Source organism: Macadamia integrifolia, unplaced genomic scaffold (genome assembly GCF_013358625.1).
Source record: "Macadamia integrifolia cultivar HAES 741 unplaced genomic scaffold, SCU_Mint_v3 scaffold_57A, whole genome shotgun sequence".
Taxonomy (NCBI): domain Eukaryota; kingdom Viridiplantae; phylum Streptophyta; class Magnoliopsida; order Proteales; family Proteaceae; genus Macadamia; species Macadamia integrifolia.
Window position 1 is genome coordinate 1 of NW_024870670.1, and position 19151 is coordinate 19151.

At 39.6% G+C, this 19151-nt stretch overlaps 1 protein-coding gene across 1 annotated transcript in view; it reads right to left on the reverse strand.

The window, feature by feature from the left end:
- Positions 1-4238: 4238 nt before the first annotated feature.
- Positions 4239-19151, reverse strand: part of LOC122071701 (RNA/RNP complex-1-interacting phosphatase homolog) — a gene marked incomplete at its 3' end in the record, with an annotated part of 42677 nt that continues 27764 nt past the window's right edge. Inside the window, 2 exon segments of the mRNA XM_042636088.1 lie at positions 4239-4301; positions 4401-4484. Of these exon segments, the coding sequence (XP_042492022.1) occupies positions 4239-4301; positions 4401-4484 (147 nt within the window).

The window sequence follows — 19151 nt, forward strand, 5'->3', positions numbered from 1 at the left end:
GATAGGCTACTTGTACCGCATCTACCATTGTAGGCAAACGACTAGATGCAAAGGCAGTACTAATTTGAAGGTGCAAACCATTGCGTAATTGTGCTACCAAAACCTCATCCCTCTCAAAATCAGAACGAGTGGCATAATAATAGAATCTAGCAATTAACTCTTCAACGGTCAAATTCTCATGTTTCAATTGTGCAAACCTAATGTGCATGCGTTGCTTGTAATCAGAAGGTTGGAATCTCCAGTTCATGACATCATTCATTTCAGCCCAAGTAGTGACTAACCTAATGCCTCAGCTTCCGTTCTGCTATTGTTGCTTAACCCACCAAACTCAGGTCGTGGCTTTCAATTTAGCCTTTGCAAATAAGACCTTTCGGGCCTCAGTCAACCCGTACCATTTGAAAAATGTCTATAAGCTATAAATCTAGTCAAGGTACAACTCTGGATTGTTTACTCCATAAAAATTAAGGACATCCAATTTTTCTGCTCTTTTCGCTCCATGATCATCATATCAACCAGTTCCATATGGTGATGGAGGTGGCAATGGTGGCAGATCCTATGGAGTAGTGTTAGAAGAATCCCCAGATTGAATAGGACTCTTTCCTCTATCTACGGCCACTAATAGGTCAAGAGAAGCTTGTGTTGTTGTCATCATTGCCTGAATAGAGGTGACAGTTATGGTGAGGGTATCAAAACGTTTAGTGGGAGTGTCAATTTTTGAGTCAGTTTCACCTTTATAGGCATTGAGCTTCGCATTAGTTTCACCCTTATAGGAGTTAAGCTGTTGGAGACCTTCACTATTGGCTACATGAAGATTATAAACAAAAAAGCACTCGAGAGTAATGGCAAAATAGTAAAAATATGGAAGGTTATGATAACAGTAGCAAAACCATAAATATATAGAAATCCCTATGTGAGTGGCAAATTGTAATTATGAAAGTTCAAAACTAAGATGTTTGTATGTAAGAGGAAGGCAAGGGTAAACTTGGAAGGTAAGTAAAAAAAAAAAAGATAATTAAGAATGAGATGGGAAGGTACGGGGTAAAGCTTGAAACAAGAAGATAATTAAAGAAAATGATAAAGAAAGAGATCGGGGATGGGGTTTCAAATACCGACAAAGGATACTTCTTGTTGGAGACAAAGTCCAGAAAAGGCCTTTTCTTTTCTCTGTTGAAGCAAGGAAACCACGGAGGTTAAGCAGTACCACTGCAAAAGAGGAGGGCCAACAAGAGGAAAGGAGGAGCTCCAAGGACCCGTGACATCGAAGGAAGGAAGTCCAGCCTGGAGGTGACCTGCAGGAGAACTTCGAACCAAGTATGGTTCTCTCTCTCTTATCGTCCGTGTCTCTTCTTTTGTTCTCACCAAGGAATAAAGTATCGGTATCGGTCGCCGTATCGATCGGTCAAAATTAAGATACGTATCGGAGGATTTCGTATCGTATCGGAGATACGCTAAGATACGCACATAAATGGATAGGGAACACATTTTTATACACTTTTGCATAAAAAAAACAATTAAAAAAAGCTATATATAACATGTAGAATGCATAAATACTTAAGTAGAGGATAAGAGGGTATCGTATTGATAGACAAATAAATTGAGTTGAAAATGTTCAAAATGATGAGGTTTGAGTTTCTTATAGTTTTTTCTTTCCTCATTGCCATTGCCACTGTGATGAGTGTTTTTATAGAAGTTGTAGGTTAAATGTTTTTAAAGAACATATAAAAAATCAACAAAGTGTGGACCAATATATTTGAGTAGATCTAAGAAATAAAAAAAAATTGAAACCCTCACTTTTTTGGGGAAAAAATGTGGGTTTCATTTGAAATCATGTATTTAGTAATTATAAGTTATGACATTATTTTTAAGAGTTGAATGAACTAAATTTTCTAAAAAAAAAATTTGGGGGATTTTTCTTTTTTTCTTTTTAAATTAATTTCGGAATAAAAAAATTAAAAATATATTTTTTTTTGAGAAAAATCAAAAATTTCCATGGAAGTTGTAGAACACTTGTTTTTACATAACATATAAAAAATCTAAACATTTTTAACCATTGAGCATGAGTAGATCTAAGAAATTTGAAAAAAATTGAAACCCTCATTTTCTCTTGAAAAAAGTTTGTAAATCCTTATAAATCCAATGATTTCATGTAATAATGATGCACAAAATGTGATTCTAAGTATGATGAACCTTAGATTTATAAAAAAACTTGAAAATCTAAGGTTAAAGTTGAAAAAGTGAGTAAAGATTCAAGAACTTACCATTCAAATGTTTCAACTTTCAAGTTCAAGCCTTCAAGGTTCTTCTTGGACTATGTTTTTCTCCTTCTTCGAACCATTCACTTCCACAATGTTTCTTTCAATCTACCATTTGAGTCTCCAAAAAGGTGTGTGAATCAAAGGGGAAGAAAGAAGAAAAATATAGAAAACTGTTGGTGAGAGTTTGAAGTGTTTGTTTCAAACAACAAAAGACACATTCACACTTAAGTAGCAGTATCGTACCGATACGGCTCGATACTGCACGATACATTCGATACGTACCGATACTCAGGAATTTTCATATTTTCAAAAGTTCGTATCGCAGAGTATCATACGTATCAGTACCAATACGGTACGGCACGATACGATACGTCGATACACAAAAGAGGGCCAAAAATTTCCCCTAGCGTATCGGTATGTATCGTGCCGATGCCTACCAATACGGATACGTATCGGCCGATACGGAACGATAAGCACCGATACTTAAAACCATGCTTCTCACTTTTTTCTCATTGATTTTTGAACCCTTGGAAATGGAAAACAGAGGGCGGTGGGGGTATTTGTCTGAATCGAGAGAGGTGGGGGCTTCCGACTTCTCTATTTTGCAACAGAGTCGGTTTTTTTATTTTTTTTATTTCAGACTTCTCGGCATAAGCCCTGGAGAAGACTGGAGAGGGAAGAGAGAAGGATGGGGAAGGAATAGGGATCATTTAGCTCTAATATCCAGTTTGATGGAGGGCCAGTTAGAAAAGGGAACGATCATAGTAGCAAGAGGAAAAGGGAAGCACAAACTCTCATAGAGCACAAACCAAACGAAACCAAATCAAACCAAACCAATTCTCATTCACCCTCAAATCTCTCTTCTAATTGTCCATCGGTTACAACCAATATATAGGAAAATAAAAGATATGAAATTAGAAACCAACTAAATAGGAAACAAGCTCAATCTAGGACAAATCATGTACGGAAACTAGTTCCAACCAATTCTAACTCCTAAATGTGCTACTACTTGGAAATAAAGCTCAAACTAATAAACTACTATTTCCAACCCTGGGGTGGACCGATTCTTCTTGGTTCTTGGCTTCCAAAACCGGTCATGCTGGTCCAACTAGTCAAGTGCAGCCGTATCTGCATCACCAAAACTAGATAAATTTGTAGTAAATACACCCAGGTCAAGTGGGCACAAAGCCATAGACCCAAGTTTTAGCGATTGCAAAGTGGGAATCACCCAAGGAGTTTTCTTTGGGCCCATTGACAGCTCGCAAAGAGAAGAACTTGAGAAGATATTGGAGAATATTTGAAAATATCTGGTGGGTCCAATTCCACTCTTGCGTCTTGAATATTTTCTTCAATGGATGGCCATAGCATGGAGGATTGTTAGGGGTAGGTTGCTACCTTTGCGTGGAGATGGAATTAGAAGGTTTTACAGCTATCGCATGGGCTCCACATTGACAGCTAGTTAGATAGCTTCTACTTTCAGCTTTCAGTTTAAGAAAGTAGGATTTATGAGTTCTATTTTTTAAGTTTCGAATTTGTCAGGGGGGAGGAATCCAGTCATGATTTGGGCAGTCCATTGAATCCCAGGCATGTAATTCCTTTTTCCCTTGTAATTGAAAGATCATAAATAAAAGGCGAGGGCTGTATTTTCGGCCACCAACGAATTGAATGAAAAGAAGAAAAACAATGAGTTGTTTTACAACCATGTTGCTGTGAGAGACAGTTGCTCTGGAGGAAGCGTGGTGAGAGGCCACTGGTGAGAGACCAAAATACAGTGACGGACCGTGGGTGAGAGACCCATCTCTATCCCTTTTTTCCTCCTACATTTTCTGTTTATTCTCCTTTCTATTTTATTTTATGTGATTCAACCTATTCCTGAGAAGCATTCGATAGGATTGGTTAAAACTTAAAAGCACCCTATTTCTACATTACCAAATTAAGGATTAAAAACAAAGTAAAAAGGAAAAAAGGACCAAAGAGTCTCACCTCATACACGAAGTTATTTACAGACTCATTGTCAGGTACAGAATCCCTTCCTTTGCATGCAATCTACAAGAGAAAATAAATTGTAAGACTTCACTCTCAGTTACGATAGATCAAATTTAGAGGGAAAATTAGGGACAGACTTGCAGAACGCTTCATTCTCACCTTAACATGCTTAATACCTTGTTTCTTCCAATCCGCCGGATTATAGTAGCGAGTGGTGTTTGTCAGATCAATTACTAAACCAAGCTGCAGAAAGCATAAAATAAGGAAAATTAACAGAACTGAGATTTTGTATCCCAAAGTGAACAGGAAAATTAATAGAATGAATGTCACTAAGAATCCTTAATATCAAACTATTAACAACATAGAAGCATATTATCACAATGAGAGAGGCTAACAAATCTTGGCGACATCACTTGTCAGTACAGTTTCAATAATTCCTAGAAGCAACGGAGAATTCTTAACAGACCAAACAAAACATTCTGACATTGAAAGAAAAGAAAATAGGCGATTGTAAAACAATCCAAATTTTTTATTCTAGAAAAATGACTATGAAGTGAATTTGACAGGTCCATGGAAACCCCCTTGGAGTGCAAAAGAAGACAGAATTATGATGCAAGGCATATTTATGCCCAACCGAGCCAACTTTTTGTGGCTTTGTAAAGCAAGCGGTCCCATGCATAAGCCACTCCTCTCATTTTTCTAATTAAGATTTTATCTAAGTGGTAAGAGTAGTTCTAGTTGGATGGGAGTTGAAGGTTTTTTTGGCTTTAGTGGTTTCCAGTGGTTGCTCTGATTTTGAGTTCCAATCAAATAGGAGTTCCTTGAGTCAATTTAGGATTAATAATTAATTTCAGTTATAAATATCATTTAAAATTGGATTCCGAACTAACAAGAATATGACCTAGTAAAACTTGGGTGACTGCTATATATCAGTCTAAAGAGCTTGTTTTCATATGAATGGAACAATTCTGTAGATTACTGTTTTGAGAATGAGAATACCATGGCTTGAAAATCAAACCCGGCACTGGTTATTTTCCTCTTTTCTATTCAAGCTCTAAACAATTCAACATTGGGAGCATAGTTGTCAAGGCGTCGCCTAGGCGACGACTAAGCGTCTAGGCGGTTTGCCTAGGACCTAGGCGACAGTCGTCTAATTCCACTGCATGCTGTTTTGGCACTTATTTATGCCAAATATCATTTAAGTATTACTTAAAATATTATTCATAAATAAGCAAATACCCCCGATTTGAATCCAGTAAAAATAGTATAAAAATAAAATTCCAAAAAGATAAAAATTCAACCCCCTAGTCCAAGAACAAAAACTGGATTTTGGTTATAGGGGCGATTTTCAACTTTTAAATGCAGGGGTTTTCCTCAATTATGAAAATTTTATAAATTCTACGATGTTAAAACATTGCTAAAAACAAAAAATCCAGTAAAGTAATCTTCTGTTTTGATATCCTTAAAATTATTTTCATTCATGCAATTTTAACAGCATTCGCACACTTAAAAATAAGTTTGACCGGAGCATAACTTTGCCATTACAATTCAGATTTAAGTAATCTTAAACTTGCAAGAAAGCTGGTTTTATATTATAACTAATACAAAAAGTCTCATGTAAAAATAAAATCATTTGACCAGTCAAAATTATTATAGAACAAGAGCATTTTTTTCAAAATTTTGGATTTTTTATAACTTAATATGACTTAATGTTAATTTTTTATGATTTAATATGGCTAAATGTTGATTTTTAATGACTTGATATTGCTTAATCTTGATTTTTTATGATACAAGGTATATATAGCTTACTAAGTAATGTTAGAAAATAGGGAAAATAAAAAATAACTCTTGGTCGCCTTGGTGTTGTGCCAACTATGATTGGGAGACAACCTTAGCGCTTTCTCACATCAATTGATCACTTTAACTGCGTTTGGAAACTATCCCGGAGAACAATTCTTATGATGTAGAAAAGTCACTTGGGCTTATTTTATTGCAAATAAGCCTTGGGTTGTGTTATGTATGTGTTGGGCCTTTGATCCCATGGGTTTTCTTTGAAATGTGCCACTTTAATAGGCCTAAAATATGGGTAGAATGTAAGACAACGGGATTTTATTCATTAGTATAATTAGTTGTTATTTAACTCAATAAAGGCCCATTAGGCCATTAGTTGGTTGTAAAGTCCTATATGGACTATTAGTTAGTTAATTCTACTCCATATTGGAGTCATAAAGTCAAGTCCTAGTCCTATTTTGAATTTCTAGTTGTAGTAGGAGTGTCTAGTCCTATTGGGAAACTAACTCATAGTTGTAGTAGGAGTGTCTAGTCCTATTGGGAAACAACCTCCTAGTATTAGTATGATTGTAAACTTCTCCTCTATAAATAGAGAGGCATATGTCCCATTATTGAGGAGATTTGAATGAAAGAAAGTTTGCAACTAAATGCTTAGAGTAGCTAAGATAGTTGTGGGTGAGAAGCCCAGGCTGAGATAGCCACTTCCTTTATTCTCTTTCACCCATCTCAACCCCCCATTTGTTTTATTCTTTTTTTTTATTTATTTACTGTAACATTCAAGAGGTATAGTTCAGATTTTGATAAAAGTTTCCAGAAATCAGAACCGATTAACAATCCTAGTGGGAATAGGAGAGAGATCGATCTCCTCTCTTTCTCTCTTCTGTACTTTGTTCAGCCAGGTCTTCAATCAGGGTATTCCAAGCCTCATAAGGGTCCCACGATCCTTACCTAGTCACTGTTGGAAGAATTCAGCTGCTGTTCTTGAAGGTTCTTCTCAGTTTTCTCTCTTAGGTCAGAAAATCAAGAAAGTTTGTAATTTCACAACCAGCTGTCAAAATCCTCTCAACTTTGGGGGTTTTTGTACCCTCCCTAAGGACTATCTACGCCCAATAGTGCAACGCAATCGGACTCCCACAGCCCTGGCCGCACCTCTCTCTCTCCAGCTCTATAACAGGTCTCTCTCTCCTATCGGGTTAGGTTTTGGGCTGGTTTTGCTCCTATATGGGTATTGTATCCTTGGGGATTTATTTGATGGTATTATTTCTTTGTTTCTTACTCCTATTTGTATTGTTTGGGGTTATAAACTGCGGAGTTAGTCACTTGTAATCTACTCCTGCATTATCTTATGTTCTTCCATTCTCTGGAAATAGAAGAACAGGTGCAAAGTGTTTGGTTACACCGGTTTGTTCCTCTATTTTTGAAGAACGAACCAGGCAAAAAATGGTGCTGAGAACGTATTTTGCAAAACACAGGGGACCATGTTCTTACACTTCAAGACCAACTCATAGGGAACATAATCAAAAGTGTGCCGCGTAAACAACAACAACTTAGCCTTTCCCCAACAAAATAGGGTCGGCTCTATGGATCCGCGAGAGGGTAAAATAAAAGGAAACATAAAGAAAAAAAAAAGGGTTAAAGAAAAGAAAAGGAAACAAAAACAAAAACAAAATTAAAAAAAAAAAAAGAAACAAAGCAACACCACAAGAACATCCCACATAAAATCGATTGGCAGCATAGATTTTTTCCCTCTAACCAACTTTATCTGAGGTCATACTAGAGTCAAAATCTAGCCTCTACATGTCTTTTTTTACAACATCTATGGTCATTTTAGGCCAGCCCCTACCTCTTTTTGCTCCTTCCATTTGGATCTGGTCACTCCTTTTTTTTGGGTGAATAAATAATTCATTACCAAGCGAAAAGAGAAAAAATGCAGAGGCTAGGTCACTCCTTTTTACTGGAGCATCCCTAGGTCTCCATCGAACCATAACCATACCACCTTAAACGACATTTCTCTCGCTATCTCTCCTAGTTTTTCCATACATCCACCTCAACATCCTCATCTCTGCTACACTCAACTTATCTATGTTACGCTTCTTAACTGCCCAACATTCTGCCCCATACATCATACTCAGTCTTACGACAATCTTGTAGAATTTTCCTTTAAGATTTAGAAGAATACGTCAATCACACAACACTCTAGATGTCCCTCTCCACTTCATCCATCCTACTTTAATTTTGTGAGAAACATCTTCTATATCACCTTCCTTGTTTATAGTTGACCCCAGATAGAACAATCGCTTTGCGGCATCTCCCTCTCCTAAAGTTTCACCACTTCATTATCCATCCTTGTGCGACTAAAGTTACACACCATACTCCGTCTTCGTTCTACTCTCTTAAGACCACTTAACGCCAAGGTAGATCTCCACAACTCCAACTTATCATTGATCTTTGTTACTATTTCATCCACCAGAACAATATCAGCGGCAAAAAGCATACACCATGGAACATCACCTCTAATATTCTAGGTTAAATCATCCATGATAAGCGTAAAAAGTGTGCCCCATAAAGTCTTCATCAAATACTTTTTACCACTCAAACGAAGACAACCCTATAGAGCCCTTCACCACCTCCCCCCCTTCCTTCCACCAATCCACTTCGACCTCCATCATCCCTCCCTATCATCATTCATCCCTCGCTGCCATAATTTGTCCTTCGTCCATCGGTGCCGTCATTCGTCCCTCAAATCTATAAAGACAAGGAAATTTTCTAAACAATTTGCGAATCTATGAAGAGTTTTTTCTCTGGTGTTGTGGGTTTGAAAACAGAATACAATTAAGGTTTGTTCTTTCCTCTTCTGCTTCTTCTAAACCCCCAATTGTTGCTACCCTAATTTCATTTTTTTATCAGGTTACGTCTCTTGACAGCCGGGCCATTAACAAAATCACGGTCAAGTACAGATTTCCTATTCCTCGTTTGGATGATATGCTTGACATGTTGACAGGAGCATCCATCTTTTCAAAGATTGATCTACGGAGTGGCTACCATCAAATTCGAATACGTCCAGGGGATGAATGGAAAACAACCTTCAAAACAAAAGAAGGCCTGTATGAGTGGAAGGTTATGTCTTTTGGCCTTACCAATGCACCTAGCACTTTCATGAGGGTGATGACACATGTACTACAACCCTTCATCGGTAAATTTCTCATAGTGTACTTTGATGACATGCTAATATACAGCAAAGCACAAAATGAACACTTGGAGCATCTGAGACGTGTCGTGAGAGTACTACAGGCAGAGAAGTTATACATCAACTTAAAGAAATGTTCCTTTATGCAGCCCAAGGTCATCTTCCTTGGTTTTATTGTGTCTTCACAAGGCATAGAAGCTGATCCAGAGAAGGTAAAAAGTGTCGTTGATTGGCCAATTCCAAAGACCTTGACCGAGGTTCGTAGCTTTCACGGTCTTGCTTCATTTTACCGACGATTCATCCGGAATTTCAGCGCCGTTGTAGCCACAATTACAGAATGCACAAAAGGGGGAAAAGTCCCATTTCAGTGGACTCCGGCAGCCACTAAAGCTTTCAACTTGATCAAACAAAAGATGACAGAAGCACCAGTGCTTAGACTACCCAATTTTGATCTTATGTTTGAAGTGGCTACTGATGCATCCCATGTTGGGATAGGAGGAGTGCTTATGCAAGAGGGCCATCCGATTGCCTTCTATAGTGAAAAGTTGAATGATGCAAAACAAAGGTATTCTACCTATGATTTAGAACTCTATGCCATTGTTCAAATCATCAAGCCTTGTAGGCATTACTTAATTGGCAAAGAGTTTGTGCTCTATTCGGATCATGAAGCACTCAAATACTTGCACTCACAAAAGACCATTAGTGATCGGCACGCTAAATGGATCTCATACTTGCAAGGATATGTATTTGCTCTCAAGTACAAAGCTGGGAAGGAGAATCAAGTGGCTGATGCAATTGGTAGCAAGTGTTATATCAAAAACACAACCCAAGATTTGGGTAAGTTTGATGATAGGGCAGATGTATATTTTTAGGTTATTCTACTTCAAGTAAGGCCTATAGATGCTATAACAACAGACTTGGAAAAATTGTAAAGAGTGCTCAGGAAATGAACTTCCAGAATTTGAAGATCTTAATGATGAGAATGACCTGGTTGATAGTAGACCCAAAAGCAAAAATGAGATTGATGTTGAACAGGCTGAGGTAGATTCAGATGAGCAGAGGAGACACAACAGAGTTGATCAACAGAAAACAGATGAGTTAATCATTGGTGACCCCACTGTAGGTGTTCAGACTAGAAGAATGAAGACCAACACATACTCTCTTCTTTCGAAGATTGAACCAAAAACTGTTGATGAGGCAAGCTATAATGAGAGTTGGATGAAGGCTATTAATGAAGAACTTTATCAGATAGAGAGGAATCACACTTGGGATCTAGACCCTAGGCCAGTTAACAAGAATGTGATTGGTACTAAATGGGTTTTCAGAAATAAACTCAATGAAGATGGTCAAGTGGTGAGGAACAAAGCAAGACTTGTATGCAAAGGGTATGCTCAAGTGGAAGGCATTGATTTTGAGGAAACTTTTACTCCAGTGGCAAGACTTGAGGCTATCAAAATGTTCTTGGCTTTGTCAGTGTACAAGGGGTTCAATGTCTATCAGATGGATGTCAAATCAGCTTTTCTAAATGGAAACTTGGAAGAGGAGGTTTACATAGAGCAGCCTGATGGGTTTCAGCTGAGTGAGAACCCCACTCTTGTGTGCAGATTGAAGGCCTTGTATGGTTTAAAACAAGCTCCAAGGGCATGGTACTCCAGATTGGACTCTTACTTGTGCAAGTTGGGTTTCAAGAAAGGCTTAGTGGACAGTAATCTCTACATCAGAACTGAAGAAAGCAGTCAGCTTGTGGTGGTTGTGTATGTAGATGATATCATCTTTGGGGGTCACAAAGATGAGTTGTGCAAAGATTTTGCTATGAGGATGCAAGATGAGTTTGAGATGTCCATGTCGGGTGAACTATCATTCTTCTTGGGTTTGCAGATCAGTCAAAAGAAAGAAGGTATCTTCATATCTCAGTCCAAATATGTGAGGGAGATGTTAAAGAGATTCACCATGGAGGATTGCAAGACAGTTAGTACACCTATAATGACTGGGTGTAAGTTGAGCAAGGAAGATGACTCTCCATCAGTTGACCACACCTCGTATAGGTCAATGATTGGTAGCCTATTATATCTGACAGCTAGTAGGCCTGACATCTTACAAGTTGTGTGCATGGTAGTCAGATTCCAAGCAGGACCAAAAGAGACACATGTGGCAGCAGTGAAGAGAATTTTCAGATATCTGAAAGGGACTAGTGAGTTTGGGTTATGGTATCCGAAAGTCAAGAGCTTTAGTTTGTCAGCTTTTTCAGATGCAGATTGGGCCAGATGTGAAGATGACAGGAAGAGCACCAGTGGTGGTGCATTCGATTTGGGGAGCAGCTTGGTGGCATGGCATAGTAAGAAGCAAGAGTCAAACTCTCTTTCAACTACAGAGGCAGAATACATTGCAGCTACATCTTTAGTCGAAAGGTGATGATGATGAACACCTTCACAGTACAAAGTGCAGGAGTGGAACACAACAAAGAGGAGTACATTAGTGATGCTGATTTTTCAGAAGTATTCAACAACCTACAAGGAGGACAGGATGACAAATTTGCTATACATGATGGGTATCTTTTCAAAGGCACTCGCCTCTGCATCCCAAACACCTCTTTGAGACATCACTTGATTCGAGAGCTACATGGAGGAGGAATGGGTGGACACTTTGGCAAGGACAAAACATACTCCATGATGAAAGACTTATACTTTTGGCCTCAACTCTTAAAGGATGTGCAACATGTGATACAGAGATGCCGCACTTGTCAACTTGCCAAAGGAGAAAAGAAGAATACAGGATTGTACACACTGCTGCCCGTTCTACATGCACCTTGGCAAGACATAAGCATGGACTTTTTCCTAGGCTTACCATCTACACGGGAAAGGTATGATTCCATATTTACGGTAGTAGATCATTTCTCTAAGATGGCACACTTTATCTCATGTAAGAAGACTCTTGATGCAAGTCACTTGGCCAAACTCTTTTTCAAAGAGATAGTGCGCATACATGGTCTACCACAGACAATTGTTTCAGATAAGGATGTCAAGTTCATGAGCTACTTCTGGAAGACTCTATGGCTGAAAACAAATACTAAACTCAAGTTCTCCACTGCATTCCATCCTCAGACAGACGGACAAACCGAAGTGGTGAACAGAAGTCTTGACAACTTACTCCGATGTCTAGTCCGAGACTATGAAAAGACTTGGCCATCTATACTGGATATTGCTGAATTCGCCTATAATAGTTCCGTCAACCGCACCACAGGTCGTACACCATTTGAGATTGTCCTTGGACTGCAGCCTCAACGACCGATTGGCTTGGTACCTTTGCCACCTCAGGCCCGTATTAGTGTGGAAGCCGATGAGTTCCTTAGACACATCACGGAGGTACATGCCGATGTTGGTCGTCGCATCACTGTTAGCAATGACGGATACCAAGCAACTGCCAATTGACATCATCGCTACGTGGAATTTCAGCCTAGTGATTTGGTAATGGTTCGAATTCTACCTGAGAGGTTTCCTCCTGGTACAGTGCACAAGCTCCATCCTCGAAACATGGGTCCCTACAAGGTCTTGAAGCGCATTGGCACTAATGCTTACATGCTAAAGCTACCTCCTACTCTGAAGATCAACAATGTCTTCAATGTAGTTGATCTGACGATATATTTGGGACTGATGACGGTGACACCGAGCACACCCTTAAACTTCCTCAATTTGCAAACCCTAAAGATGATGTCATCGAAGATGTTCATGACAATAAGTTCACCACAATTCGTGGGGGCAAAGGGTACTACTCCTTCCTTATCAAATGGAAAGGTCAACCACGAGAGGATTCCATGCCGATGACTTTCAACGCCTTGACACAGAGCTCTGTAAGCACTACATGTCCCTTACCCATTCATCGGAGTTGAATGATTCTAAGAAAGGGGGAGTTGATGTAGATCCACATTATGGAAGGAAATATGAGAGGAAGAAGGGTCCAGCCTTAGTCCACCTGAGTGGCTAGGATCCAGCCAAGAAGCCAATCGAACCCCTACTTGGTCCACCTGGGTGGCTAAGTACAAATAAGGGCCAATTGGGCCCATCGGCTAGGGGAATAATTAGTAGTTTTGAATTAATTAGGGCCATTGGGCCCATCGAGTTGAATAAGTGGTATGTCGAGTCCAAATTGTCTTAGGACTCTATTTGTTTTCCACATAGGTTTATTATTCTTGGCCCAATTTTGAATTCCTAGTTTTAGTAGGAGTGTCTAGTCCTATTAGGAAACTAACTCCTAGTAGAAGTTTGATTGCTATTCTGTCATCTATAAATAGAGGAGCCTATGTACTCATAATTTCATATTTGAATAAAGAATAATTGCAATCAATTGCTTAAAACAGCCGGGATAGCTGTGGGTGAGAAGCCCGGGCCGAGACAGCCACTCCTCCCCCACTTTTCCCTTTGTTTCTTCTTCTTTAAAGCTTTCTATTTTATCCTAAAGTTACTACTGTTGAAGTATACGACTGTTGTGAGTATTCAGAAGTTCAGATCTGTCTAAGTTACAAACCAGATTTGATTCTCTCTCTTGAAGCCTACGATTATTTCTCCTATGTCAAAAAATCAAGAAAGCTTGTAACTTCACAACCAGCCATCAAAATCCTCTCAAATTTAGGGGTTTTTGTACCCTCCCTAGGGACTATCTACGCCCAAGAGTGCAGCTCAATCGGACTCCTACAGACCTGGCCGCACCTCTCTCTCTCCAGCTCTATAGCATGACTCTCTCTCTCCTATCGGGTTGTGTTTTGGGGCTGCTTTTGCTCCTATATGGGTATTGTATCCTTGGATGGTCTTATTTCTTTATTTCCTGATCCTATTTGTATTGTTTGGGGTTATAAATTGCTGGGGTAGTTTTTTGTAATCTACACCTGCATTATGATGTCTATTATTTGTCTTTTGGATTTCTATTCTGATGCTTTCTTCTAGAAGACACCATTTCTCAACTTTTATCTTCCTTGTTTATGTTGGCAGCATATTCTCATGACTGGAACATTGAGATTTTATTTTTGATCACCTTTATTTATTATTAGGATTACAAAGTTGAAGATAATTTCAGATTTTGCATTTTTTTGCTTTCTTGTTTGCTGTCGACCCTGCATTTAAACTTGGGAGTGCAATCCTTCTTAGCAGCCAATTCCAAAAGGTCCGGTACACATGGTGGTCCTTAAAACTCACTTCCCTAATCATGGACACATTTTGTTTATATTTCTACACACACCATCTCTTCACCTTTCTGTGCATTATGCTCGTTATTGAAAGGTCATTCCATTTGCAGCACGGTTCTTGTCTCTGATCTTCTTAGCAATTCATTCCATCTGAGCATATTCTTCTTTTTCTACAACCCGAGCCCTCCCAACCCACAGACCTTTGACGGCGAGGAGGTTGGAATTAGAGGGTTCGTGGGTGAGGATGTCGCGGCGGAGTGGCTAAGAGGCCCAACGGACAAAGGTTACGAATGGCGCGAGAGTGATAGGGTAGGTAAGAGGGTGCGGGCATTGGAAGCTCGCAGAGGAGCTACATGGATTGAACATCAACGACGGTGACGCAGCTGCCAATGACGGTTGCGGTGACGATAAGATCAACAAGGGAGGATCAAAGAACGTAGGGAAAGAAGTTGAGATTCAGAGGGTACGGATGAGACTCTTTTTCCACTAAAGGGTAATATGGTCTTTTGTTGTTTAAAACTAACAGCATACTCACACCGTCAATGCTAGGGAATGGGGGCGTAATTCGTTCAGACCCTTGGATTCACGTGCAATTTCGGCAAACTACAGGGGAGAGGGGCATAATTTTCCCTATTTGAAATTACTGCAATTATAGAATTCTTGTGTGTTGACTTTATATTTTACAAAGGATTGTCTTTGTCATTACAAGATGTTAGATTAATAGTAACAATAATCACCTTCTCAAATTGCTTCCTTAACAAGGTTTCTTTGGATGGAATGCAATTCCTTTACCTTGAAATATTGAACATAAATGATTAGCACATTTGGAAGATCCTAGTCTGTATGTGTCAGCTACACAGTGAAGAATTTGAACAGCATTTTCATTTCCTTTCTTCTTCATCCACCTCCTCTGTCTCCTCTTCATATCCCCACTTCTTCCTCCACCTCCTCTTCCTCCTCCTTCGTACACATCCTCCACTTCTCTTCCCTCTTCTCCTCAATTCTTCTCCCTCTTCCTCTTCCTCTGCTGCTGTGCTGCAGTGGCAGGTGGCAACACTGCTGCTTCCTTCTTCCCTATTTTACCACTTCCCCCCTATTTATCCCCTTCTCTCCCATTTCGACACCCCTTTCTTCCTTTTCCCTTACACTTTTTTCCTGTTTCTTTCCATCTGGTGCCTTGACCAACTTGGGAATGACCACCAAGGGACTCGAAAAATGCCTTGCTGGGGCCAAGGCACCACTTGGGCAATGCCTTGACAACTTACTAATAATTAAAAGCCAAATTCATGTAGAGAATTATGGCTCTGGTTATAGTCTAATAAACCATTGAAAAAACAGCATACTTTGAGTGGAATGGTTTAGCTTTTTATGTTATGGTCAAGGGAATGGTTTCTTCCAAGTGTTTTGATCCTCAAACCCTAGCTTTGATCACGGTAAGCAAGCTCCCTTTATGCAGATATCAAACCCTATAAGTTAATTACGATTTGGAATGGATTCTGGTAGGTTTATGGACAGATTGAGAGGCTGAAACAAATATATAAAATAGGTGTGAACAAAAACTTCTGAGAAAGAGGACAAATAATACAGAAAAGCAGCAAAGAGACACAGGGACTTGAAGAGAATTAATTAACTCAAATATAACTGGTTTTACCAGATTTAATTGTGGTCAGTTTCCTAAAAAGTGAACAAAAGAAGAGCACAGAACTGAAGTTTAGGGAACCAGAATTCTAAGCTGTGTAAAATTGCATCTAAACTAGAAGAAGACTAGAACTCGCAGAAGACAAGAGAAATATATGAAGGAATCCACCCACAACTTTGGGTGCAAGTCTGTCCAACCTGGTGCACCTTAGGGTTCCAAAACCTTAATTTAGGTCGCTACGTAATCAACCCTGAACAGCATCTAGATTCAACCATTCATGCATGCCAAGGCGCCCCTCCACCACCTTGGTCGCCTTGTCACCTTGACAACAATGCTTCAATCTCACAGCAGAAGAGGAATTGGGGAAAAAGAACCAACGGTTTGGGTTACCTAAGGAAGGCCAACCTATGCCCAAAATCTCAGGTCAATCCAACTTGTTATGGGAGGTGAGGCTTTTTTTTTTTTTTTTTTTTGGTTCAGCTCAACCGTACCATCTGACACAGAGAAAACCAGTAGAAGTAAGAAAACTTGACAATAAAAAGAAAGAAGAAAGGAAAGAAGATGAAAGAAGAATAGAATAAGTGAGATGGGGTAAGGAAGTTTCAGACCTGAATCAAGTTAGGGCTATGAATACCCCAGATTCTTTCACCCGATCAGTTGGTCTTCCATCTGCCTACCTTTAGATGAAGGAGGCCTTGGTCTGAGAACAATTGAAGACGTCAATATTGCTGGTATACTTAAGCTAATTTGGAAGCTTGCAGCTAGGCAGAAGAGCATTTGGATTAATTTGGTCTATTCCCCCTACTCTGTAATGACTCCATTTGGACTGTTGGTTCTCCCTCTGACACCTCCTCTTGGGTCTAGGGAAAGATTCTGAAGCTCAAACCTCTTGTGCTAGGGCTCATAAAAACCCAGACTGATGATGGTGCCTCCACAAGATTCTGATTGGACCATTGGCACCCGTTTGGTGTTCTGCTCTCAGTTGGAGACAGAGTTAACTAAAGCTCCAGATTTGACAGGTTGGATATGATTTCCAACATCATTCAGTCCGACTCCCCCCCCCCCTTATTTTCCTCCACATTGTCTGTCATTTGGATAGTTCTACCGAGTATCCCCAGAGAGCACTTTGGTACTGGTGATATTGTTTCTTGGTCTGCATCTTTGTCGGGTATCTTTCCTGCCAAGTCTGCTTGTGAACTACTCAGGGCTCATGGTACAATTTGATTTGGCTCAAGAGATATATCCCCTGGCACAGCTTCACTGTTCGGAGGGTCTTCTCCCACTGCCTCTCAATGCAGTCCTTCCACCTCCAGCATCAGATTACTGTCTCTCTTCACTGTTGCCTCAATTGGAACGTTATGAAAGATGTAGATCAGCTCTCCTTTGATTGTCCTTTCTCTTCCACTCTTTGGAATGGCATTCTATCCAAAGGATGGCTAAGAAGAAGAATAAATTGTCTTTCGACAGAGAATGGATTTGGGTGGACATCTCCTTTGCTGGAATATCTTGTTATGGTTCGGTGGGTAAGCAGGCTTTTGGAGCCACTATCTACCATATTTGTTTTGGGCACAACCTCCAAAGACGGACTTCCAAGTCTCAAGCATTCCAGCAGATCTCGGATTCCATTCTCTTTGATGTTAAAGCTACGATAGATGTTCCCCCTCCCAGTGTGCAAATACCCTTAGAAATAGGCTGATTATTGATTCTTGGGGTCCTTACCCTTCTATTTTACAGACCAATGCCTCCCCCACTATGTAAAGGCTTGGTCTTGTAAGTTGTATCTGTAAGTTCATTGTTTCTCTCCCTCTCTTCTTGGGGATTTCATGTTTTCCCACTTCTTTGTTAATGAATTATTTATAAGCCCCCCCCCTCCCCTCCCCCAATCCCAAAGAAAAACACCCTAACTGCCCCTAAGGAACTGAAAACCAAGTTTAGGCCTGGTTCTCCTGGGCCTGGGCTTCATAACTGGTTCATATTGGTCCAGCCAGGCTACTGCTACTGCATCATAGCTAGCAAGCGAAGCCACCACTAAGTCTATAACACGCCCAGTTAATCCACACTGAAATTAAACACAACAGCAGCTTTCCATTGATCTCAAACATATCTACAGAGAAAGGAGTGGTCGATCCCCTTATGGCTAATAGAGAGAAGGATTAGCCCAAAACTCAATATCACAATGAACATAAACTTCCTAAAAGGAAATATAGACTTCTCATAGTCTAACTTGGAAGCTAAGGAATCTGAAAATAGGAACTTTCTAATCAGTCTAGGGATCTTCTAGAATCAGATTCAAAAAACTACTAACCAAAAAAAAAGAGACCCTTTTCTACTTCTAGAGACACTAACAAAAATAAAGACAAAACTCTAATTTCATAAGAGACTCATTATCGACACATATGGGCTAATAAAAATTGGACTTTCAAAATGGTAACCCCAAAAATAATTACCCAAGGCCCATATGACCCAGTAAGGGCCAAAAAATAAGGCCTAATCAAGCTCAATTAGACTGGCTGCCTTCATCATCCTTTCTCTTAATCTCTCTTAAATCTGTTTATAGTACTATTTTTTGGCCCATTACCCAAGGTTTTGTAAATCTGCCTACACCAGTAAATCTGCCTACACCAATACATCTGTACAGGTTTTGTAAATCTGCCTACACCAATACAGCTGTAGAAGGAATACCACAATAACAAAGTTCAAGATGCTGCTAAGACTTTAAGGATGTGAACACTAGAAAGTGTGAAAATTATGGGTTGCAAAGTGAAAAGCTAGATCTCCAACTTGGTAGTGCACATGAGAAGCGAGATTGCTTTTGCACAATCGCACGCAAAGACAGTTTGTTGAATTACAAGTCTGAGGGGTATTGATGGTATCAAGATATGCTGAGGTCATTTATATAATTGTCAGTGGAGTCGAGTAGGGTAATACAGTCCCTACCGATCTCCTCTTTTTCTTCTTCTCTTCTCTCTCCTTGAATGATTGCTGTTGAGATGTTCTGAACTTGTTACTGTATTAGAGCCGCCAACCCCACTGTCAATGATACATCCGTGTACAGCCACCCAAAAAATCGACTTAACTTTGGAACCTTGGATGACTTCATATACCAGTTGGGGACCT